General features: G+C 31.4%; 1 protein-coding gene across 50 annotated transcripts in view; it reads left to right on the forward strand.

Annotated features, from left to right (window-relative positions):
- Positions 1-25,751, forward strand: part of RIMS1 (regulating synaptic membrane exocytosis 1) — a 462,299-nt gene that overhangs the window by 289,025 nt on the left and 147,523 nt on the right. For all 50 annotated transcript variants that reach the window (XM_045543826.1, XM_045543853.1, XM_045543834.1 and 47 more), the window contains 6 exons: positions 9,058-9,125; positions 11,189-11,299; positions 12,928-13,027; positions 17,097-17,220; positions 20,509-20,555; positions 22,468-22,580. In XM_045543826.1, coding sequence (XP_045399782.1) covers positions 9,058-9,125; positions 11,189-11,299; positions 12,928-13,027; positions 17,097-17,220; positions 20,509-20,555; positions 22,468-22,580 — 563 coding nt within the window. The remainder of the gene's footprint in view (positions 1-9,057; positions 9,126-11,188; positions 11,300-12,927; positions 13,028-17,096; positions 17,221-20,508; positions 20,556-22,467; positions 22,581-25,751) is intronic.

Raw genomic sequence — 25,751 nt, forward strand, 5'->3', positions numbered from 1 at the left:
TACAGTATGGTCTAGAGTTCCTGAAGACTGTGACCACATCCTTATTTTATAATTTTAAGGCACAAAGTTGTGTGTGCATACATGTGTGTGTGTATGTGTGTGTGCGTGTGGTTTTTTTTTTCTGTTGTTGTTCAAAGCTTTCAGGAATTTTAATTTATCAGCTTTCTCTAAGGTCTATATCATAAGGTCAATGTAGAAGTAAAGAATAAATGTCATTGAGTGTCATGGTGTTTTGGGAGTGTTTCTGGGCCCTGAAGCTTCATGCAATCTCAAAAATCTAAATTTATGTAAATTTTTATAACTTTCAAAACTAGGAAAAATTAAACTGATGAATAACATTTACTACCTTAAATTCCTTTTAATTTCTCAGTGTCTGTTTTTAGCCTATTTTAAAGTAAATCCACAAAGTTTTCTGTGCTGTCTCAAAGCCCCTTCATCTAAATGTGACCCCATTGCACATTTAAACTTACAGCAGTTGTTTGCTTAAGACTATCCATCCTGTTATTGTTTAGATAATTTTGTTAAGAATATACACTACAAAAAGGAATCTCAGGAAGTTAGGAATCTTACAACCTATTAGAAAAAATATTAAAACATATTCTAAAACTAATGTCTGTACTAAATAATTTTAAAGCATAATAAAGGTTGGCTTCAAGAACACGTTGTCAGGGCTATCTTGAGTAATCAGACTAATTAATAATTTTAATAAACAGGGACTTTCACATTTTTCAAAGCCTGTTTCAAAGCATGTTTTGCAAAGATTACTGATATTACATATATTTTTGATTATATATATATTTTTGATTATATAAGTAATGATTAAATTTAACAAGTACATCATCCCATATTATTTTAATGGCCAGATATTAAGTGCTGTTAGATGATAATATTTGTTTCTTATCCTTGACTGCTAATTAGCTTAGGTGAAATTAGGCTTCCTAGGACTTTGCTGTATAGCAAGCTATTCCTGAGTTATTCTAAAGTTAGCTCCACTATTATATATAATTTAGGGGAGGAGGGAGGCACACTTTCTCTTTGCAGGCATAGAATTATCTTAAATAGACTACTAAAATATGAGGAAACTGTTTCAAAGTAGTATTTTCATTATAGTAATCCTGAGAAGATTTTATCTTAGTTATTAGACTTTAGATATTAATTCGTATCTATTAAAAGACTGTTTCCCAAATGAATGTCCTTAAAAAAATATTAAAATGAATTAAAATGTATATATTTTTATTACAGTATAACCAGAATAATATTTAACTCATGTTGCTAACCTTGGTACTTGTTAAAAATACCTTACTTTGTCTCAACTGAAAAATGCCTTTTTAGAACTGAGTTAACTTTTGGGTATGCCCTGCATACAAAAATTCAGTAAACATATTTTGTCCAGCATTTTAATTTGTGTATGTGCTGTGCTATAATAAAGTAGCTTAGTACTCAGGTAATTTTACTTAGTTCCAAATCACATCCTGCTTGTAGAGGATTAAAAATAAAAGGGGAAAATATTTTTAAGAGGTTTAGGAAATATCTGGGAGGGATGATTCTTCTGATTTTTGGTCTGTGAAATTTACATTGTTTTGAATGACAACAATCCATTCTAGGTAGGAAGAACAACTTATTTTTTGAGATGACAAGTAGCAAAATTGCATATACATTTTTGGAAATGTTATGTAGAGTTACTGCAATACAATCATAGAATTGATTTGAGTTCCATCTTTTATCACCATTCATTATAATGATATTAAAAATATGCTCTATATTTCCTCTGGAGATGGGCAAGAAATTCAAATGTTCTAATACTTCAAGGCTTTGGTGTAGACAAACTTTCCTTTACTGCCTGAACATTAGGTACACACTCCACTTGGTCAAGTATAGCTGTCATGTAAATTGTTAAATAGAAATTTAATATATGAAATTAGAGGTATGGCTTTCTTATCATTTTAATATATTCATACGTACTCAATCATGCATCTATATTACTTAAAAGGTTCAATTGACATTGATTGGTTTTACTGGAATCCACTGTGCTTGACATCCTAAGATACAAAATTTTAAATTATAAACATGTTTGTTTATGTGTTGTTACATACTTTAATCATAATGACCTGGGTTTAAGAAAAACCAGTTCTATTTACAGAAGACTCATGTGTCATTTAGCTGACTTTTATTTTTTATTTATTTATTTTTTTTCATTTTACCCAACAGCAAGTCAGAAGCTATAGCTGACTTTTATTTGTGCATTGTAAGTCGTGTGTTTACTAAGTTTAACTAACCAACTTTTCCACATTGTGTAGGATAAAGGTTTTTTAAAATTCTTTGTAAAAATACTACTCAAAATTATAATACTTTATTGAACTTGGCTAATTATGAACTTGAGACATTTCTGTAGACTCAAGCAGCTGATTTATTTCCCAATTCTAAATTAATAATAGTAAATTAGCTTCTTGAAAGTTTTATTGAATATTTGAACCAAGATGCTTTTATATTGATTTCCACAAGCAGATAGCATTTTGCAGCTATGCCACCTGGCAGTCAATATCTTTAATCATCTGTTAGAAAAGTAATCACTGAAAATGTTTGGTATTAACAAAATACTAGATTCTGAATACTTTAGGAGCAAGTTTTTCTTGAGTGTTGCTTATTCCATCAATAATAGGGAAATATGATTTATAAAGACAAATTGGACTACTCAAAACTTCAGTAATGTTTTTCAAGCTTAGTAATTACATGGATAGAAGAAACAAATACAGTTTGAAACTACATATTTAGATTTTAGAATTTATTTTTTGTAAGTCTTTAAGTAAAAATGTTATATTTTAGTGGATGATATTGAAATTAGTGACATGAAAAATATTAGAAACTATTTAGAATATGAAGGAGGTATAATTATATACTAAAATATATATAAATATTATGTACTAAAATATTGAATGTGTTTTTCTTTACATTTACATTTGTTAGCAATATTTAGTTGAATCAACAATACTATGTATGACCAAAATTGGAAAAAAAAAAAAAAACCTCTTTAAATGCAAAATCTGTAGCGTCTATATTTATTCATTTATTTATTTTCCGCATGTAGGTTTTTATTGAAAACACAAGGTAGTCATAACAACAGTGGTGGCTAGATGCTTTCTGGCCTCCCTTACAGTGAACAGCCTCTGTTCCTCTGTCAAGGAAACTGTGAAGACTGGGGTTGGGGCTTTCCCCTCCTCACAGCCACAGTGAAGGGTACTCTATAATGAGGCATGTCTCCTTATGAATTTTTTTTCTTTTTCTTTTTAAATTTCAGAATATTATGGGGGGACAAAGTTTTGGTTACATAAATTGCGTTTATACTGCTTGAGTCAAAGTTGTAAGTATGCCCATCACCCTGATACTTTAAATTGTACCTGTTGGGTATGATTTCACCCATCCCCTCCTCCTCCCTCCCACCTGCATGATTTCTGTTGAGTTTTACTTTCATCTGTGCACATGCATACTGATCAGTTAATTCCAATTTAATAGTGAATACATGTGGTGTTTGTTTTTCCATTTTTGCAATACTTAAGACAGTGGTTTTCAGTTCCATCCAGATTGTTGCAAAAGGTATTAATTCATTTTTTATGGCTTAGTAATACTCCATGATATACATATGCCACATTTTATTAATCCACCCATGTATTGATGGGTACTTGGATTGATTCCACTTCTTTGCAATTGTGAATTGTGCTGCAGTAAACATTCAAGTGCAAGTGTCTTTTTGATAAAATGACTTTTTTCCTTTGAGTGAATCTCAGTAGTGGGATTGCTGGATCAAATGGTAGGTCTACTTTTAGTTCTTTGAGGAATTTCCATACTATTTTCCAGACGTTGCACTAGTTTGCAGTCTCACCAACAGTGTTCCTTTCCTTTCACATCCATATCAGCATCTATTGTGTTTGTACTTTTGATATAAACTATTCTTACTGGGGTTAGATGATACCTCATTGTGGTTTTGATATGCATTGCTCTGATGATTAGTGACATATAGCAGTTTTTCATATGTTTATTGGCCATTAGTCTATCTTCTTTTGAAAAGCTTCTGCTCATGTCTATTGCCCACTATTTAATGGGGTTGTTTGATATTTTTCTTGCTGATTTGCCTGATTGAGTTTTTTGTAGTTTTTGGTTATTGGCCCTTTATCAGATATATAGCTTGCGAATATTTTTTCCCATTCTGTAGGTTGTCTGTTTGATCTGTTGATTGTTTCCTTGGTTGTGCAGAAGCTTTTTAATTTAATCAACTCCCATTTATTTAGTTTTGTTGGTGGTGTGATTGCCATTGGGGTGTTCTTCATAAATTCTTTGCCTAGGCTGATATCTAGAAGAGGTTTCTCAACATTTTCTTCTAGAATTCTTATGGTTGCATCTCTTAGATTTAAGTCTGTGATCCATCTTGATTTAATTTTTGTGGTGGTGAGAGATATGGATCCTGTCTCAATCTTCTACATGTGGCTATCCAGATTTCTAGCATCATTTATTGAATAGGGATTCTTTTCCCCAGTGTATATTGTTGTTTACTTTGTCAAAGATCGGAGGACAATATGTGAATGGTTTTATTACCGGGTTCTCTGTTCTCTTCCATTGGTCTATGTCTCTATTTTTGTGCCAATACCATGCTGTTTTGATTACTATAGTCTTGTAGTATAGGTTAAAATCTAGTAAAGTGATGCCTCCATGTTTTTTCCTTTTGGTTAAGTTTGCTTTGGCTATTTGCAGTCCCACTCTTTTCTGGTCCCAAAGGAAGCACAGAGTTATTTTTTCTAGATCTGTGAAAAATGACTTTGGTATTTTTATAGGGATTGTATTGAATCTGGAAAACACTTTGGGTAGTATGGAGATTTTAAAAATTCTCCCAATCCATAAGCATGATGTTTTTCCACTTGTTTACGTCATCTACAATTTCCTTCCTCAGTGATTTGTAGTCCTCTTCATAGAGATCTTTTACTTCCTTGGTTAAATATTTGATATATTTCTAGGTATTTTATTTTCTTTGTAGCTATTGTATAAGGTATTGAGTCTTTGATTTGATTCTCAGCTTAACTTTTATTGGTGTATAGGAATGCTACTGATTTGTGTACATTGATTTTGTAACCTGTTTGCTGAATTTGTTTATCAATTCCAGTAGTCTCATGGAAGAATCTTTGGGGTTTTCTAGATATAAAATCATATCATCAGCAAAGAGTGATAATTTGACCTCCTCTTTCCCTGTCTGGATACCCTTAATTTCCTTCTCTTGCCTGGTTGCTCTGGCTGGGACTTCTAGCACTATGTTGAATAGAAGTGTTGACAGTGGGCATCCCTGTCTTGTTGCAGTTCTGAATGGGAATGCTTTCAACTGTTTCCCATTTAGTATGATGTTGGCTGTGGGTTGGTCATATATGGCTTTTATAATTTTGAGATATGTTCCATCTATGGCAATTTTGTTGAGAGTTTTCATCATAAAAGAGTGCTGAATTGTTTCAACACTTAGACTGGACAAATGCTCAAAGCAGAAAATAAATAAAGAATTATTGGACTTAAACCAGACTCTTAATCAAATGGACCTAAGAGACATTTACAGAGCATTCTACCCCAAAATTACTGAATATACATTATTCTCAGCAGCACATGGGACATTCTCCAAGATTGATCTTATCTTAGGACACAAATTAGGCATCAACAAATTAAAAAAAATTCAAAATCATATCATGTTTCTTCTCAGACCATAGCGGAATAAAATTAGAAATGAACTCCAACAGAAACACTCAATTTTACACAAAATCATGGAAATTAAACAACCTACTGCTGAAAAATTATTGAGCCAAGGAGGAAATTAAGGTCCAAATCAAAATATTCCTTGAACTTAATGACAAAGGGGACACAAGTTATCAAAGTCTCTGGTATTCAGCTAAGGCAGTCCTAAGGGGAAAGTTCATAGCTTTAAATGCCTACATCAAAAAGACGGAAATATCTGAAATCAACAATCTAATGAATCATTTCAAAGAGCTAGAAAAGGAAGAGCATACCAAACCCAAACCCAGGAGAGAAAAGAAATAACTGAGGTTAGAGCAGAATTAACTGAAATCAAAAATAAAAAAATAATACAGAAGATTAATGAAACAAAAAGTTAGTTCTTTGAAAACGTAAACAAAATTGATAGATCTCTTTCTAGATTAACCAGAAACAGAATAGAAAGGATCCAAATAAGCTCAATCAGAAATGAAAAAGGAAATATTGCAACTGATACTACAGAAATACAAAATATCATGTGTAATCTATAAAAATCTCTATGTTCATAAACTTGAAAATGTTGAGGAAATAGACAAATTCCTGGAAACACAGAACCTGTCAAGGCTTAATCAGGGAAAAGTAGAACTCCTAAACAGACTGATTACAAGCAATGAAATTGAAGCAGTAATAAAAAGTCTTCCAACAACAAAAGGTCACTTACCAGATGATTTCACAGTTAAATTTTATCAAACCTACAAAGAAGAATTGGTACCATACTGCAGAAATTATTTTGGAACATCAAGAAGGAAGGAAACTTCTCCAATTCATTCTACAAAACCAGTGCCACCTTGATACCAAAGCCAGGAAAGGACACAACAAGAAAAGAAAACTATAGACCAATGTCCCTTATGAATATAGATGAAAAAATCCTCATTAAAATTTTAGCAAATCAAATTCAGCAGCACATCAAAAAAATAATCCACCAAGACCAAGTGGGCTTCATTCCATGGTTGCAAGGATGGTTCAACATACATAAATCCATTAATGTGATTCACCACATAAACAGAAGGAAAAACAAAAATCATATGATCATTTCAATAGATGCAGCATCTATATTTATCACAGGATGATGTAAGGTTGGTGGTTGTACATTGGAATCACCTGGCAAGCTAGGTATCTATCCAATAACAGATCAATCAAATTAGACTTTCTGTTCAACATTATTATTCCACAAAGTTTATAAATGATAGAATACTACTGTTTGAAAACAGTGTTTTTGTAATGAAGTGTTGAGTATAACCATTGAATTTTATCAGAAACATTAGTTTTTGGTTCTTTTCCTATAAGGAGCACATTTTGCACAGTAAATATTCACCAGATATGTATATGTAGATATACTTAGGACAAGGTGGGTGAAACATAGAGTTGAATCACCATATGAGGAATTGAGTCATGATCCAGATAAGGATCCCAAAGGGTATAGTTTTTAAAACCTAAATCAAGTTATTGAGGGATACAATGAACTTTTGTTTTCTTGAAGTCTTTAAAGTAAGATGAATTCTTGTCATTATTTTTTACTTTAAAGATTTCTTAAAGTCGCATTCATTAAATGACTAATTTTTCTTCTTCAGAGAAATACAATCCACCTCCTCACAAATATCTCAGTAGTTCAATTAATTTATTACAGTTTTAGAATGAATCAGCATTTAAGAATTCATCAGGTCCTAATATTATGCATATGAAATTTTAGGGATAAATATTTACAAATTACAATAATTACCTTTTAAATAACATTTTTATTAGGAATTTCAATTTTATTAATGTTAAAAATAGTTTTTCTTTCAAGAGGAAAAGGTGTCATAATACTAAAGACAGAGCTGCTTTAAAAATAAGCATGTGAATCTTTATAAACAATAAATATAAAACAGAAAAAAATTTACTTTTCAACTTTCTATATTCCATTAACTGAGGTGGTCCTGTAGAAGTTTATAAATCTATTAATACAATCTCCAAGCCATGTATACATTTTAAAGTGTGTGATTTTGAGAAAGATATGGACTCTATGTGAAGCAGATTTTAACAGAATGTAGTTTTTGCTAATGCAATTTCTAAACCTGCATGGAATAACCTAGTGTAATCTACATGACATATTTGAAGAACATTTCAGTATTTATTGTTGTACCGGTGTATATAACATTTGCCTTCAATCTTTTTAAAATACATAAAAGGGAAAGGGAAGCAGCTCCTAAGAAACTGAAGTGTATAGATTTTTATGCCTGCATATTTTAACAATAAATAAAATTATTTTAGCATTTCTTTTATAGTACCTATATCTTCCATGTCTGTCATTTACATAAAATTCTTTACTTACAGCCTTCACAGGTATCAGACAAGCATATTTTCCCAACAGTTAGAGATCTTGTTATTAGCTGGCATGCTTTATTTACTGTCTTTATTCTTTTTTAGCTCTTTCAAGATCCATAGAGAGAAAAAATTTTGAATTTATCTGATATTTAAAATATAAAAGTTCATTTATTCCCTTGCTTTCCCTAGCATGCTATTTTCACATAGGTTACCCACTGTTTCTCTGGCCTTTGATCTTACACAAATACTGAAAGCATTGATACTTTTCATTAATATTTTTCTTTTTTCTCAGATGCTTTCTTTAGCATCATATTTTTAAGCCAGAAAATAAAAAATAAAGGTTTATAAACTCATGTTTACAGAGCTAGGCCTTTTAAAATGTTTTTATGGCTTTGGTAAAATTGAATACTCTCTCAGTTGTATGCATTCTTTTGTTACAAGTTATTCTTGATGTTTAATTTACTCATCACTGTGTCCTAAAGAGGTATGTCATATTTTAGAGTTGATGAGAGAAGACCAGAGAATAATTTTGAAAGATGTGATATAGTTCAGAAGACTAGAAAGGGAGACACTAAATTTTAATACTTATCTCAGTCCAATGAATACAATTTCAGCCAGCATCACTAGATGGCAGGCTGTGGTTTGCAATGGATAGTCCTTTGAGGTTAAGAGGGGCAGATTAACCCTGTTTTTTTCCATGCTTTTTTATATGTGTTTGTAGGCTGATTTATGAGGGGAAAAAAGGTAGCTCTTCCATTGTATGAAGTTTATTTGTAGCACATATTCATTTCAGTGATTCAAGTTACAACCTTTGTAACACAGGTGTGCATTCTTCTGGAATGTACACACTGAACATTATAATATCATAACCCTTTATGGATTAAAGAAGTAATACTTGAAGTGATACATTCTTCACTTTAACACCATTACACTTTTCATTCTTTTCTTTCTGTGCAGGTGACTTGGATTATTACTGGTTGGATCCTGCCACGTGGCACAGCCGGGAAACATCACCTATTAGTTCGGTAAGCTTTTTGGGAAGTGAGTGTTTGGAGCTCAGGAAATATGTGTGCTGTCCATTGTCCTTTGTCTGATATGTGATAGATAGTAATCTTATTCTGCTTCATTATACATTTTATTAGAGCAAATATTGACTTCATTCAAGGCAGTACAGTTTTGAAGAAAAAAATCTGTTATCACTGAATAATAATAACAAATTTTAAATGAAGTAAAAGCAGTTATTGAATAATGTCTGTTTAGAAATGAGATTAAGATGTTATGTGGTTGAGGATATGAACATTAATACAGAATCATTTTTCTTTATGTAAGAAGATGTTTTTAAATGTCAATTTCAATAATTCCATTTCAGAACCTCAGAACCATTTTTTAAAAGATGTACTTAGTTACTAACTACTTTTAGAAATATTTACTATAAATTTCTACTGCAAATGAAGTATATCTCTAAGTGAAAATTGTTATAAACCAACAATAGAATCCATTAAAATAAAGAATTTCCTCTAGCTTTTTTTTTTATTTTTTTTTTAGAGTCAGGGTCTTGCCATATCACCCAGGCTACAGTGCAGTGGTGCCATCATAGCTCACTGCAACCACAAACTCCTGGGCTCAAGTAATCCTGGCTCAGCCTCTCAAGTAGCTGATACTACAGGCATGTGCCATCACACCTGGCTAAATTTTTTAGTTTTTGTAGCGATGGGCTCTGGCTGTGTTGCCCAGGCTGGTCTTGAACTCCTGGCCTCAAACTATCCTCCCACCTCAGCTTCCCAAAGTTCTGGGACTACAGACGTGAGCCACTGTTCCCGGCCTAGAGTGTCTTTTAGCTGGGGTAATTATGTCATGCTACAAGCAATAATTATGTGTCTGTACGAAAGAAAGCATGCTGTTTACTTTTTAAAAAAATTAATAGGTTTTTTTTTTTTTAGCAGTTTTAGGTTTACAGAAAAATGGAGCAGAAAGTATAGAGTTTCTATATACCTCCTCAATCCTTCCCTCTCCATCTCAGTTTCCCATGTTACTGCATTTGTGTGGTTCATTTGTTACAATTGATGAGACAATATTATTGCATTATTATTGACTGAAGTCCATAGTTTACATTAGAGTTCACTCTTTGTATTGTATATTTTGTGGGTTTTGAAACATATGTAATACCATCTACCTACCATTATTGCATCATACAGAATAGTTTCTCCACTTATTCATCCCTCCCTTCCTTTCTCTTCCTGAGCCTCTGGTAACCACTGTTCTTTTTACTCTCTTCATAGTTTTGCCTTTTCCAGAATGTCCCATAATTGAAATCATGCAGTATACAGCCTCTTCAGATTGGCCTCTTTCACTTTAGCAATATGCATTTAAGGCTCCCCCCGTCTGGACACAGATATATATTTCAGATGAGATGGTTAGTTGCAAGTCTTTTTGTAGCTTAATAACTCACTACTGAATAGTATTCCATTGCCAAAGTTTATTTATCTACTCTTAGGTATTTTAAAATATATTTTAGGTTGATATTTTCAATAATGTAAATTTCCATACTAGTTGCTCATTATTTTTTTTAAATTTTATTTTGTAGTTGACACATAATAATTTTACATATTTATGGAGTACATAGTGATGTTTCAATACATATAATGTATAGTGAACAGATCAGATTAATTAGCATATCTATCATCTCAAACACTTATCTTTTGTATTGACAACATTCAATATCCACTCCTAGCTATTTGAAACTATATATTATTGTTAAATATAGTCATCCTACAGTAGTATAGAACACTAGAACTTATTCCTCGTATCTAGGTGTAATTTTATGTTTTTTAACAAATCTCTCCCTATCCCTCCCATCCTCCTACTATTCTCAACCTTTAATATCCTCAGTTTTACTTTTTACTTCTATAAGATCAAATTTTTTAGCTTCAACATATGAGTGAGAACATAACTGTTCCTGGCTTATTTCACATAACATAATGTCTTCCAGTTCCATTCATGTTGCCACAACAGGATTCATTATTTTTATGACTAAATAGGATTCCACTGTGTCTATATTACTTTTTAAACTTTATTCATGTTTTCATAGCATCCTGTAACGTGGCAACCATCTAAAGAGGGGGACCGATTAATTGGACGTGTTATTCTTAACAAGAGAACAACTATGCCCAAAGAATCAGGTGCATTATTGGGTCTAAAAGTAAGTATGCTTATTTAAAATGTTTCTTAAAGGGTGAATTACAGTATGGACTGCATTCAACAAAGTTTCTGACAGTGATTTTTAAATGTTTCCTCCTCCTGCTCTCCAAAATGAAATTCTTCTAGTGAATATATCTTGTTATTATATTGATGTCTTATGGTATATGTAGTATTTTTCATCTGAGTTAATATTTTTCAGTGATTTTATTAATATAGCATATAGTTGTGTTAGGGAAATTCAATAAAATATAGGAAAACTAAAGTTTTTTTCTAAATATAAAATTCAGGATGATTTTTACATTAAAAAGGTTTAAATGGAAAATAGTAAAGTTAGATAATGTGGACCTTTATTATATCTTGAACAGCAGCATAAAATATCATTAAAGGGATTGTTTTCTAATTACAGTAGTATTTATAGTAATACCAAAAGAGTAAAATTTATCTTTTATAAATATTAATTCTCTTCTAATAAATATAATTAGAAGCTGATAGATTATAAAAGATTATTCCTTATTGTAGAAAAATATACATATATACACATACACATATACAGATATATATATATATCTTGTATTCTATGTGGGCAGATAAATGTGTATTAAATCATATGGTTTTATTTGCTTTCAGAAACTTAAAAAAGCATTCAAAAATGTTGCTTTAACATTATTATGTATCAAGAGATTGTATTTCAGTTGTGTGATAATTTGATTTCTTCAAAACCATTGACTAAACTAAAAAAAATTTCAGCTATTAATAGTGCTATCTGATTGATTATTACCATTAATTACTCTTGCTATGAAATAATTCTGATCACCTCTACTAATTGATATGTCCCTAAGATTTGTGCATCAATCTCAACCTTTGGTAATATTCCTTTCACTTTTAATTATGTATATCTGAGCCCCCTGCATTGGGAGAAATTAAATCTAGAAACTTCTCAGATGTACACTGTATTTAATTTTAGGTGTAGTAGAAGTGCCTTGTGAAAGTTTTAAATATTCAATAATGTAATGCAGACTGTGAGATTTATAAGGGCACATATATATATTTCAGATTAGATGGTCAGTTGCAGAGATACACTTAGTCTATTAAGCTTTCCACCATGGTAAATAGCTTCCCCAAAGTGTCCTGTTCTTGACTTGAATCCTTAATTTCTATGATCTTAGACCTACATTCTGCTACAAATATGCAACAGAGGACAAGATCTGATATGACAATGGGGCATTATCTTCATGTAGAAATAATAATTCAAATGGTAAGCATGAATTGAGAAGATAAAGAAAAATGAACCACAATGTAGTGTCAAACACTTGCTGTTTGATACTAAGTAGGGGAGACCTGGCACCTGTCTTCTAAGTGTATACATTACTCATGGTGCCTTTTTATTGTTAGGTCACTTTAAGAGATCAGCACATTAATTGTCTTAGGACACATATCTCAAATATAATGAGATGTTTTATTTTCAGAACTATGCTGCCAGTTCCTTTAATCAAAAGTATGTTTCATTTCATTAATACTCCTATACTCAATTTTAAATACATCATAAAAGAATGTAGGGTTAATTTCTCAAACTAATAAACTTATGTTTCGAAATGAGTCTTGGGAACTTACAAATTTGTAATTATCCAGGTTGTTGGAGGAAAAATGACTGACTTAGGACGCCTTGGTGCTTTCATCACCAAAGTCAAGAAGGGTAGCCTAGCAGATGTAGTTGGACACCTAAGAGCAGGTAAAGTTCTTTTTTTAACATTTAAACAATGTATTCTTTATGAATGAGTTGGTGGTTTTCAATTTTGGCTTAGTTATGTGTATATATATATATATATATATATATATATATATATATATATATAGGTCAATTATATTCACTAATTTTAATGCAGGGATAAAGATTTTTTTCTGGATGTGAATACTTACCAATTGCAATAATAAGTAACTATACATCAGCAGCAATTTGGAGAGAGCGAGAGTAAGAATCTCTTTTCTTTACATAAAAATAAATAGATGCAAATAGAGAAGAATTACTCATTTTATAGGTGGCTTCATAATATTGCTACAAAACTTCAAATTTAAAACATTTTAGCTTTGTGAAAAAAAATCCCATATTACTACTTAAATAGTTAGTTTATATTTTAAGCCACAGTAATTACTAAAGTTTTTCATAGTGATCGCAAAATTTATTCAGGAACAGCATTTATTATAAAAAATAATCATAATCACATTTCTTATACAGATTATGTAATAAAATATTTGTTACTTTAAATGTGACATATATTGTACTCCTGTGCATGTGCTACCTCTTGGTATTTGGGAATTTATTTATGTTGCCTTGAAATCTTAACATAACACAATAAACTCATTTAATATATTTAAATGTACCATATATTTAGATGTAACATTTTAAAATCTATTTTTGGTAAATCATTAACTTTTTATTTTAGATAAAATCATATTACATATTTTTTCCAATTGACTCTACTGTAGTTTAGTAGAAATCTTGTTAGAGTGTCTTTTTATGCGTTTGGCAGACAATTATAAAGAAAACAGTTGGCTGAACTGTAGAACTGAAGACTAATAACCTATAACACATAGAAGGGGAACATTTTCACACTGTTTTCAACTTTTAAATCTTAAGATTGTAATTCTTGAGAACTTTGGAAAAATATTCTAGGACTCTTAAAGACTTTTCAATGTAATTATTTACCAGAATATCAGTTCAAAATCATTTTAGGTTTTGTTCTTTGATAGAAACTTGTTATGCAGGTATTGTATAGGGAGAAAACCCTAATGAGGAATTTTTCTCCATCTACTATACAGCTTTGAATATGTATGGAAATATGGTACATTCTTGTTTCTTATCAGGGACCAGTTAGGATTCAATAAAAAATAACTCAATCAGGGATGACTGTCAATAAACCAAGTGTCTGTCTAATGACTCAAAAATAAGCCTCAGAAAGTATAGAATTCCTTGTTGGCTGATGTAATATAACTTTAAATACAGCCTGAATTTTCAGATCAGATTATAAACACAGTGGCTTTTGATATTATCATTGTGTTTTAGTACAAAATTATTTAAGAAGGTAAAGAAGTGTGTGTTCTTTATAAAATATCCCTTAGTGATTAATTTCATTTATTTAATACCCTCATGAGATGAGAGCCCGAGGACTTAAATCTAAAATGTTAAAAGCTACACTTAAATAACTATAAAACAGACACATGTACATTTCACTTTAAGCAATTTATGTATTTGAAGAAAGTTAAGTTTTTGTAGACTCAACCATATATTTTATTTGATTTACATTATTATTTAGGAATTTTTTCTTCTATTTGCATGTCAACATCTTTGGCCTATAAAACTACAGTGCTATTTTTTTATTGGTGTGATCTTTATTCAACATTTGCAATCTTGTTTTAATCCTGCCATACCTTTCTCCAGTCCTGCCCTCCTTTAAGTCTCTTCTGCACTGCACTGACTGCTATTTGATTTAACCATCGAAAACACAAAAGTGACACTGACTCTATCCGTATTATTAAGATCCTTCAGTGTCTCCTGGTCATCATTTGTTCATATCAAAGCTCTGTAGCCTTGTTCTTTACTAACACTTTCAGCCCTCCAGCAGTGCCAGTCAGTCTGTAGGTCCTTGGCAAGCTGTTTCCCACCTACAAGATGTGGTAGAGGCCTCTTGTCTACTCCCGTTGCTCTTCTGCTCTGCCTGTTGAAGTCCTTTCCATCTTTCAAAATTCATCTGCAGCTGCCTTAATTCTAAAGTAGTTCCTGATACCCTACTGGGAGCAATAACTCATTACTACCTCCTTGGCACCACCTGGCTCTATTTCTGTTCCTCAAATGAACTTGTCATTGTATATAACATATTTTATTTGTTTTGTATTATTTCTCTGCCACCAAATTTAAAGACAGAGAAAGTGTCATATTCATCTTTGTGCCCTCATTGTCTACATCCCTGCCTGAAGAAATTATCCATGTATAAATAGTGTTAAAGAGATCACATTCTGATATAGGAGTTTTTATCTGTAAATAAGTAAAAATATGTATTAAGATAATTTGATTATATTAAAAGTTGTGCTTCCAGGTTGATGTCTAGAAAGAGGAGAATTTTATAATGCAGTGCTTTTACAAAATGTTGGCTACAACTCATGGGTAGTAAAATCAATGCAATGGTTTGCATCAATCATTAAAAAAAATTGAAATATAACATAATAGAATAGAAAATATCAGGGTAAGTATTGTTTCATAAAGTATTTTCCAGTATATATGTATGTATATGGATATATACATACATACATATATTCATATTCATATTATATATGTATACTGGGCCACGATGTAAACTTTATTTGTTTTCTTGGTCAAAAAAATTGGAAAACATTCCTAATATATTATAAATTTGCAATTATTTATTTTTGTTTTCTTTTACAGTGAAGTGTATTCATTGCTATTTGAAATTCTTTTCCAAGTAACTGTTTAGGGCAAGCTATTAGAAGTTATTTAAATATTGGTAAGAACTATAGTATTTTAAAAAACCAAAGCAGCATCATGTGCTTTTCACATATTTACGTTTTACTTTTAGTAGGCAAACACCTGGGAAAAACAATTACTTTAAGATAATACTAGTAATACAGTTTTTTTCTACTTTTGTTAAAAAAAGACCTAGCTAAAAACTAAAAGATTTTATGTTTATATCTAGCTTTAAAATGTATAATGATGATTGACTCAGTATTTCAACACATATTTACTTAGCTACCAAAATGTTCTAGACACTGAGAACAATAAAATAAACATGAACATCAAAAAATAAAGACACCTCAATATATTATTGAGACTGGGATATTTCAGCTGAGCCTACCATTTTGAATTGAAGGATCCTGGACAGGAACCATTTGGGATCTAAAACTGCTTAAATATTTATGAAAATAAAAATGTTTTTCCAAATGGTTAATGGTGAAAACTCTAGACTGTAGTTGATATAACAACTATAAGTTGTTAGCCCATATTTTAATGCAACATCATATTACTCCCTTTGTTTAATCTTAGAATATTTAACAAACTAGTAAGTAGTATGTTAATTTTTTATGATTTTAAAATATTTCCTATTTGTACTTTAATGTTCACAATATAGATTATATATAGAATATATGTGTTTTAAACATCTGGAAGGGGGTTAACTGTCATGCAACAGTTTTACATCTGCTTGCTTGTAACTTTGCCATAGCTACTTGCGATGGGTGTGAATTCAAATCCTTTCATGCATTTTTATTCTGTTGTGCATCTGGTGAAGACAATGAAGCATGACTTATAATTGGAAACTTCATGCTAATAAATGTTAATTGCTGTTTCTACCAAAATAAAATAGGATTTAATGTACAGTTTAATAAGAATCTTTCATATATAGAGCCGCCTACATTTATTATATAGAGGGCATGCTGCTAATTATTATTTTCTAATGTTTCCAAATAGGCTGTGCTAATTCCATCCCATAGCATGAGATTATTTTTATATTATTTCTGGTATATCTCAAAATATAAAGGTAGTTTTGTCTTGTACTATTTCCAGTGACCAGTAATATTCTGGGGGAAAAAAAAGAAAAACAAAGAAAAGAAAAAAAAGTGTTTAGAAGAACCATTTAGCTGACATTATATGGCAATAAATTTGCTTTTGAGAGCAGAGCCTAGACAAACTATTTGTATATGTTTTGCATTTCTTTGTTAAAAAAGAGAAAAGATAAGAAAAATAAACAGAATATATAAGGTAAAAAAATACCCTTTTTTTTAAATTCAAGGGGATGAAGTTCTAGAATGGAATGGTAAACCCCTGCCCGGAGCTACAAATGAAGAAGTTTACAACATTATTTTAGAATCAAAATCAGAACCTCAAGTTGAAATTATTGTTTCAAGGCCTATTGGGTAAGGCTAAAAAAACTTACTTCTTAAGTTTAGTAAATTACATGTATTAGCAGGGTTTTAAAAAGAATTTTATACATTCATACAGTACATGTTAACATGGATAGTTTTTCATTAATTATGGGCATACATGTTAGATTTTTTTAAATTTCTTAATTTTTTAAACTAGAATACTGAATTTTCTCCACTACATTTTAGAAGCTCCACAATTTAACAATTGTAATACCAAAAGTTTTGATATGTATTTTTCACAAGTGAAATATAAAGTAAAAGCATTTTCTTTTAATGGCAGAACTATTTATTTTTAGTAATTCTAATTTAATAAGTGGTATTTCCTTTAAGGGAACCACTAGCAAACTCCTCTTTTACTATTTAAATGTTAATAACTTCATATGTCTTCATGAACTTTTTTATTATTCCACTGAGGATAGAATATTTTTTCTATATCTTTACCCATAGGTAGTTCAACTTTATTTAAAATGAAGCAAGAAGTATTAAATATTTTAACATTTTAATTCTTCATGATAATTGATGTGATATTTTTAAAACCTCAATTTTCAGCATAATTTAATTACCTACAGACAATGGGAGATTTACTATATCTGTGTATAGCTATCCCCATATTGTTAGCTTTTTCTGGCAAACCCATAAAGTCCAGAATAAATATTCATTTTGCCAGTCTATAATTTTTGGAAGCCATTTTGAACTGTCTCGTTATAGTTGGCTTAATGTTTGAATGTATTCTTGAAAATAATTCTTTTTTTCCCTATTCTCCAAGATATTATAGAGCCATTAATGCAAGACTTTTTATGTTGAAAGAGTGATAACCTTAAATTTTTGTTGTCCTCATGAATATATGTCAATGCAAAACATACAAGAAAGTATAATTATCATAATTCTCAAAGAATGAAAATGTATGATCATATACCAAAGAATAATATTAATATATAAAACTCTAAAATGAGGGCAAGCTTGAAACCAATTTTAAGTGGTGATTATTAAGAATGAAGACATTTACAGAAGTATTGTACATTTCCATGTAGATTTTTAAAATAACAACACTATAATTTATGCTAGTTTTCCATGACATATGTTCTAGTGCTGAGGTAAATAAGAGGCTGAAAAAGAGGTAAGTAAATTGGAAAATGAATCAAAAGTATAAAAAATAAAATTTAAAATCAAGCATTGCGCACACTGCACATATTTTCACATGTATAGTGGTTTAAAAGTAATCAGCTAAAATATTGATTCATGGTGACTTACAAAAGTTACAGACAATTAAAGTAGACTGGAATAACATTGTTTTTACTTTGTATGAAAACTGCTTAAGAAGTAATCATTTGCATAGCCAAACCCTAAAGGATCATGGATTATGGAATGCAAAGGAATATATAATACAAAGATTATAATTGAATAATAATAAAAGCTACATCAACATTATTAGAACCCTAGAAGAATAATTCTAGCTATGTGTTAATAATTATGTTAAATGTAGTTGTATTTAGCAACTATAATTTAAAGCGGAATGCAAATATTTATTGATAACTTAGTGACATAATGATTTCAGGAATCATTCCAAATATATCTTACATACACATTGATCAGCATGGTCTAAGAGGCATCAGCCATCTTAAGGTATTGACCATTTTTGTGAATCCACCAAATACAATATCCTTGACTTTTATGCTTATAATTGTTATTCAAATTACTCTGCCACCAAACTTGTGAGTAGAAGTAATTAAGAAGTCTTGTGTAAACATCAAGTGGAAATTTATGCCTGAAAATATTACTAAAGTAATTAACAAATAAATTTGATTCAAAATCACTTAAATTTTTTTTTCAACAACTTTCCTTGCCATCATTCTTTCATAGACACATAAAATTCAAAGTCTGTACCTGGCTCTAGAGTTCCAAATTCTAATACAAGACTATGAAGTTGATTTTTGAAGAATTCATAGTATCTGAAAAATGATTGTTCCTGGATTTTTTACAATTTACTCTTATTTGCTTAAATGAATTTAGAAGAAGATACCAGAAGATAAATAGGTGGTCTTGTGTCTTAAGTAATGTAAATTAGTCTTTTAATTATAAATTCATATAAATGATTTATTTTATTTAAAATGTTAGTCATACAAAAATATATAATAAAATATATTTTATAAAACACACAGCATAGTGTGTATTGTCATCTGTAAGAAGTAGAAATTGTAGGTGGTTATGAAGATTACTTTACACAAAAAAGTGAAAATGAGGAGTCCAGAGAACAATCAGAGAAAGGTGTTTTTGTTCCCATTCCCCTGAAAAGTGAAAAGAAAATGAAAGTGAAGTTAGGTCCCAAGGTAAGTGGTTAGAAATTCTTAAATATGTTGATAATTCTGTTGGCACTAGCTCACTCCAGTCTGCTTTAATATGTCATATTAGTATTTGCATACTGTTAATCTCCTTCAATTAATACTAAAATAACTTTGGAAAATGAGAGGTAAAGTAGTCCTATGCAGTACAATACCCAAGCCAAGGTGATCCAGGGTTCTTAAGGTCACAGTGGGTAATGGATTAAGCTGAGGTTATATTAAATATTTCTTCAGAGTAATTTGTAAGTGTGGCAGGAATGGGTGTTCTCACAAGTCACTTTCTACCCATATAATAAATAGCCATATATTTTTAGCTAACTTCAGTATAGAGATTTGAATCTCTATAAAGGGTATATATGTGTATATGTATTATATATTCACATATATAAAATATTTTGGCTTTTTTGTTGCAAGCTTGAAACATTTTTAATTTCCAAAGCAATTCATTCTTTTCATTTTATTAACTTTGCCCATGATATTCACCATATCATTTTATTATCAAGATGTTTCCATCCCTTTCATTCAGTAAACTCTTTCAGATGTGTTTGTAAAGCATATTACTGATTTGTAAAATTTGTGTCATTTTGATTTTCTAGAACCGAAGTAAAATATTACCTTTAACATTTTTTTATTTCCAAAACCTGCTGTTTTGGTAGTAAAAATATTGTGGTGATTTTTGCCACAATATTAATCTGATTGTTGTCATGTTAAAATGTTTTGCTATTAAATATATAAAAACTTATTTTTATTGCAGTTTTTTTTTGTGTGGTGTTTGACATTCATGTACATTAGTAGTTGCCTTAATATTAATAGTAACTTCTGTCCATTTCCACACCTGTAAAGACCCAAAAGGAATTTTTACATCACATAAGGTGACTATGATTGCCTCAGGCAGGGTAGTGTAGCTAATCAGATTTTCACCATAAACTGTTTCTTTTAGTGACATTCCCCGGATTCCTGAAAGCTCCCACCCTCCACTGGAGTCCAGTGAGTATAAGATTTCTTTTGTTATTATAAAACGTATTGAACTAATTGAAAAGTAAAGCTTTGCCATTTCTTTAGATATTTGATTTAAGGAATTTCTATTACTGTACTAAGGATGTCTACACTGATACCAGACGTTGGCAATAATGGTAATCACTGGAAACCCAAAGAAGTTCTATTTTACTCTAAGATTTTTCTTCTAACTCCTTTTTTGTGGCTATACAAAAATCTTTACTGTCAACACTATTCTGCATCATGATAGGATGCTCACAGAATTCAGTTATACCAGTAATAGTTCTGTTTGCTCTACATAAAAATTTATTTGATTGGTAACCAGCTCAGTCTCATGAGCAGTCTAGTGAAGGAACTGCACATATTGCAATAATGCATTACCTGGTGTCTGGTATCATCATGGGAGTGAGTGGGTGGAGTAGAAATAAGCTTAACTGAACATAATGGGGTCCGGAGATTGAAACTAGAAGGTTGAAAGAATTATCTGTATGGAAATTAAAGTCACTCTGGATGAGAGAAAAGGATATTGTGTGCAATAACATATAGACAAATAATAAAGTTTTCAATGATAATGCGGCAATGACTCCACCATTTGCCTTGCAGTGAATGGATATTAAATTAATACTTGGACTTGATTCACCAGGTGTTATTACAGAACCCAACTTTTTTTATAGAAATAGAAAATACAAGGTGATTTAGGGGAAAACCAGAAATGGTGACTAGAAGGAAGAAGAAAATATATGAGTAGGATAAACAGGGAAACAGAATAGGTTAGCATATAAAAATGCATACCATCATGGTCTGCACATCTGCTAGAGATAGTCCCAAATTTGGCTTTGAGCTTTCTGGTGACCAATGCAAAGAAGGAAACGGGGCTAGTTGCATAATTTGTAGTATTAATATGATTTTTAAAAACCAATTACTATAGTATTAGAAACAAACAGCTTATTAGAAGCAACAATATTCCTGTTCTGAGACCCGAGAGAAAAAATAATTCTAAATATACCAGGTAAAAGAGACATAATAACGAAGACTTTTATAGAGCTATTTCTTAAGTTAAAACTCTTTGGACGACACAAAATGATGCTGTAAGACTTAATTTAGACTTAATTATGAGTACTGAAAAAAATGTGTGGCTTGCATACCCTTAGGCAATGCTCCATAAATAGTATTTCTCAATGAAGATTTACTAAGTTTTGAATGGCTGTGAGTTCAAGGTTATACTTACTGGGGTAATAGCATTCTATAGACATTCTATGCTGCCATATGTGTCAGGGGACATTTTAACAATGAAGAGCCTCACAGGAGTGACTGAGAGGAGAGCCAGCTTCCTCCATGTGAAGGTGAAACAAGACACTTGTGAATTACTAGAAGCAGCATTCTCAGAGGTTCAAGAGATTCATTTAGAAAATCAAAACTAAGAGAGATGGTATATCTGATTTTTAAATGATGATGAAATCTAGGTTTATGTGTGGCTCATAAATTATATATGCATTCATTTTAATTTCTCAGTAAGGACAGTTCATAATATATGGTCCATTAGCCGAAATAATTAACCTAACAAGCGCCATCTTCCTTATCTCTGAAGCATGATGCCTTTACATATGTGAAGTTATACGAGAACCTATACAGTACAAAGACCTCTAGAAATGTAGATCAATACTTTCCAATTGAAACAAATAACAACATTTTGTTCCATCATTTTACATATCTTTAAAATGTGCAATTAACCAAAGATGACGAATAATAACTTTCTACAACTATTCCATTAACATTAGGTGCTATTAACAATGGTATTAATTATGGTTTTGTATAAATAACAGATGTATTTAACTTTTTATAAAAATGATTTATTTCCTCCACTTGCAAATACTACTTAGATTTTTTTTTTTCCTTATTTTAGGTTCAAGTTCCTTTGAATCTCAGAAGATGGAAAGGCCTTCCATTTCTGTTATTTCTCCAACAAGTCCTGGAGCTCTGAAAGATGCCCCACAAGTCTTACCAGGGCAACTTTCTGTATGTATTTTTTGTACATGTTGGAGACCATTAGTATTTGCTCACTGTCTGCACCTATCTTTAAAAATGTCTGGCTTTCCTTGAAGCCCACGATAAATACATAGTCATTTGATAATGTAATCTATTCTATCAGAGTTTTTCATGCATTTTTTGGTTATTTCTTTATTCACATTCAGAAATATTTATTGAGTGCCTACAATGTGCCAGATGCTCCAAACATTAACTGATAAATTATAACATAGGTAAATAAAGAATCCATTATTTTTGGTATGCTATTAATATATAAAAGTTTCTAAGGTAAATATTTGTTTATACATAATAATTTTAGAAAGTCATGTTCTAGTTATTTAATAACCTTATTAGCCTGGAGCCTGAGAAATCCAAATTAAATTTTTTTTTTAACTTCCTAAAACTTTTGGTAAAACTCTTCATTGCCACTGATAGCACTCTGAAAAAGCTACCATTTTCCTTACTGTCACTCTATTAAGTGATCAGGAGGAAGATGGAGAAAAGAAACTATGGTTCATTATTATGAAGAGCCACAATATGGTAGAAAATGAGATGTTTGTATTAATTATTTGAAGACTTCAAATTATTATAATTTGCTTCAAATTATTCTACAAATAGTGATCTTTTGCTCCTTTGGTGATATGTGGATTTCTATAGTTGCTCTTTGCTGTAGAAAAGCAAAGAGCTTCTCTTGTTTTAAAGAGACAAAGAAGAGGAATGTGAGCTTACTGCTATTTTCAAAACCTGTCTTGCTTTTAACTTCTACTTTTGGTATATTTAATGTCTTTGCATACACATTATGTTTATTTTATCTGCCCTGCCATCTTTTTTTCTTTCAGTATGTGTGTAAATCTCTCATACTCTCCACTTACATTTAAAAAGGGATGAAAATCCATCTTGGTTTTGTGAAAAACACATCTCTAGTATTAATTGGGAGCCAGAGAGATGGGTTCATACAGATCCAAGTTTGAATTTGTAATCTGTTTCTTAGTATGAAAAACCAATCTCAGCTGGGCATGGTGGCACGCCTGTAATCCTAGCACTCTGGGAGGCCAAGGCAGGAGGATTGCTTGAGTTCAGGAGTTCTAGAACAGCCTGAGCAAGAGCAAGACCCCATCTCTACTAAAAATAGAAAAATTAGTCAGGCGTGGTTGCCTGTGCTTGTAATCTGAGCTACTGGGACGGGTGGGAGGTTAAGGCAGGAGAATTGCTGGAGCCCAGGAGTTTGAGGTTACTGTGAGCTAGGCTGTCGCCAGGGCACTCTAGCCCAGGTGACAGAGTGAGACTCTGTCTCAAAAAAAAAAAACAAAAACAAGAAACAAAAACCAGTCTCATGTTAAATTAGCTTATTTTGTTATCATGACTCTTAAGTTTGTTCCAACATACACCCATCAAGAACAGATGCTTATATTTCTTATTCAACCATAAAATCAAAAGTAACTTCTAAATTAAAGGAAAAAAAAACATTAAAGTTAACATTGTTAAAGGTATCAACACCACTGCTAGCATGAATACTGCACTGATTGCTCAGATTCTGATTCTTAGGAGTTTGACAATGGTATTTCAGCATGCTATTTCACCATTTTTCTAAGTCTAACTATCATAAAGTCTTAGTAGAAATATCATTTGGACTTCACCAAATAGTTAGAAGTAGTTTGAAGGTCTCATTTATGTATTGTGCCCTCCTTTGTTCTTGCCCCCTTTTCTCATGAAAATTAGCCTACTGTAGGTTAACTATAAAACTTAAATGAGAAAAATGCCAGAAAACACTTAGTAGTGCCTTCTGTAAAGTAAGCCCATCATAAATTTGTTTCCTGATCTTTTCTAACTCCTTGTGTATCATATTAGGTTATTAAGTGTCCAATTTCCTTAAGTACTAAGTTTGACAGTTGATATTTGTGACGTTTCCCTCTGACACTTCTTGTTTTATTTTTATTGTGAAGCTACATCCTCAGTCTTTCAAATCCACAGTTTGGCTTGCGATTATCTTTCAGATTTTTTTGTAGAGTAATTTTTGTGAAGCCATGGATATGTCAAAAATTTGTATTATCGTCGAATATGAGTTCCATCGTGGAACCAGTGCAGCACAGATAGCTCTAAATATCAATGAAGTGTTTGGGAAGAATGTGACTAATGAATGCATAGTATGCCAATGGTTTGAGAAGTTCCATTCTAGTTATTTTAATCTTGAAAATGAGCCACGTGGGCGACCTGAGACCAAGGTGGATGATGATGAGCTGAAAGCTGTAGTGGAAGCGAATCCATCTCAACCTACGTGTGAATTAGCAGCAAGGTTTGATGTTACTTTTCCAATATTGGACCATTTGAAACAAATCGGCCAGGTAAAGAAGTTGTATAGATGGGTACCACATGAATTAAAGAGCATCAGAAGAGAAATCATCTCGAAGCTTGCCTTTATTTGCTGTCACAACATAAAGGTGAACCATTTCTACACAGTATTGTTATGTGTGATGAAAATGGATTCTTTTTGACAATTGCAAGCATTCGACACAATGGTTGGATAAAGATGAAGTACCAAAACACAGTCCAAAACTGAATATTCATCAGAAAAGGCTAATGTCTGTTTGGTGGTCCAGTGCTGGTATTATCCACTACAGCTTCATGAATCCTGGTCAATCCAATACAGCAGAAGTCTACTGCAACCAACTGGACAAAATGATGAGGATGCTTGCGATTAAGCAGCAGAGATTGGCCAATAGAGACAGGCCAATCCTCTTGCAAGACAACACTCAACCGCATTAAACAACACTGCTCAAACTATAGGGGCTAGACTTGGAAACTCTCTGTCATACACCATATTCACCAGACCCTGCACCAACTGATCACCACTTCTTCCAGGCTTTGGACCACTTCTTGCAAGGAAAACTATTCAATTCTCAACAAGCTGTGGAAAACACCTTTTGAGATTTCATCACCACTTGCTCTCCAGGCTTCTTCCCTGCTGGCATAAACAAGTTACTGTTAAGATGGCAAAACTGTATCAGTAGTTTAGGTGCATATTTTGATTAATTGTACTACTTCTTGTCTGAGATATGATAAACTAAACTTTTGATTCTAAATTAGACATTTCATATTTAATGACCTAATATTTCTAATATTGAAATTATTTTATCTGAATTACCTTTGGCACTAGAAAAAGCA

The sequence above is a fragment of the Lemur catta genome, chromosome 2 (genome assembly GCF_020740605.2).
Source record: "Lemur catta isolate mLemCat1 chromosome 2, mLemCat1.pri, whole genome shotgun sequence".
In the NCBI taxonomy this organism is placed as follows: Eukaryota; Metazoa; Chordata; class Mammalia; order Primates; family Lemuridae; genus Lemur; species Lemur catta.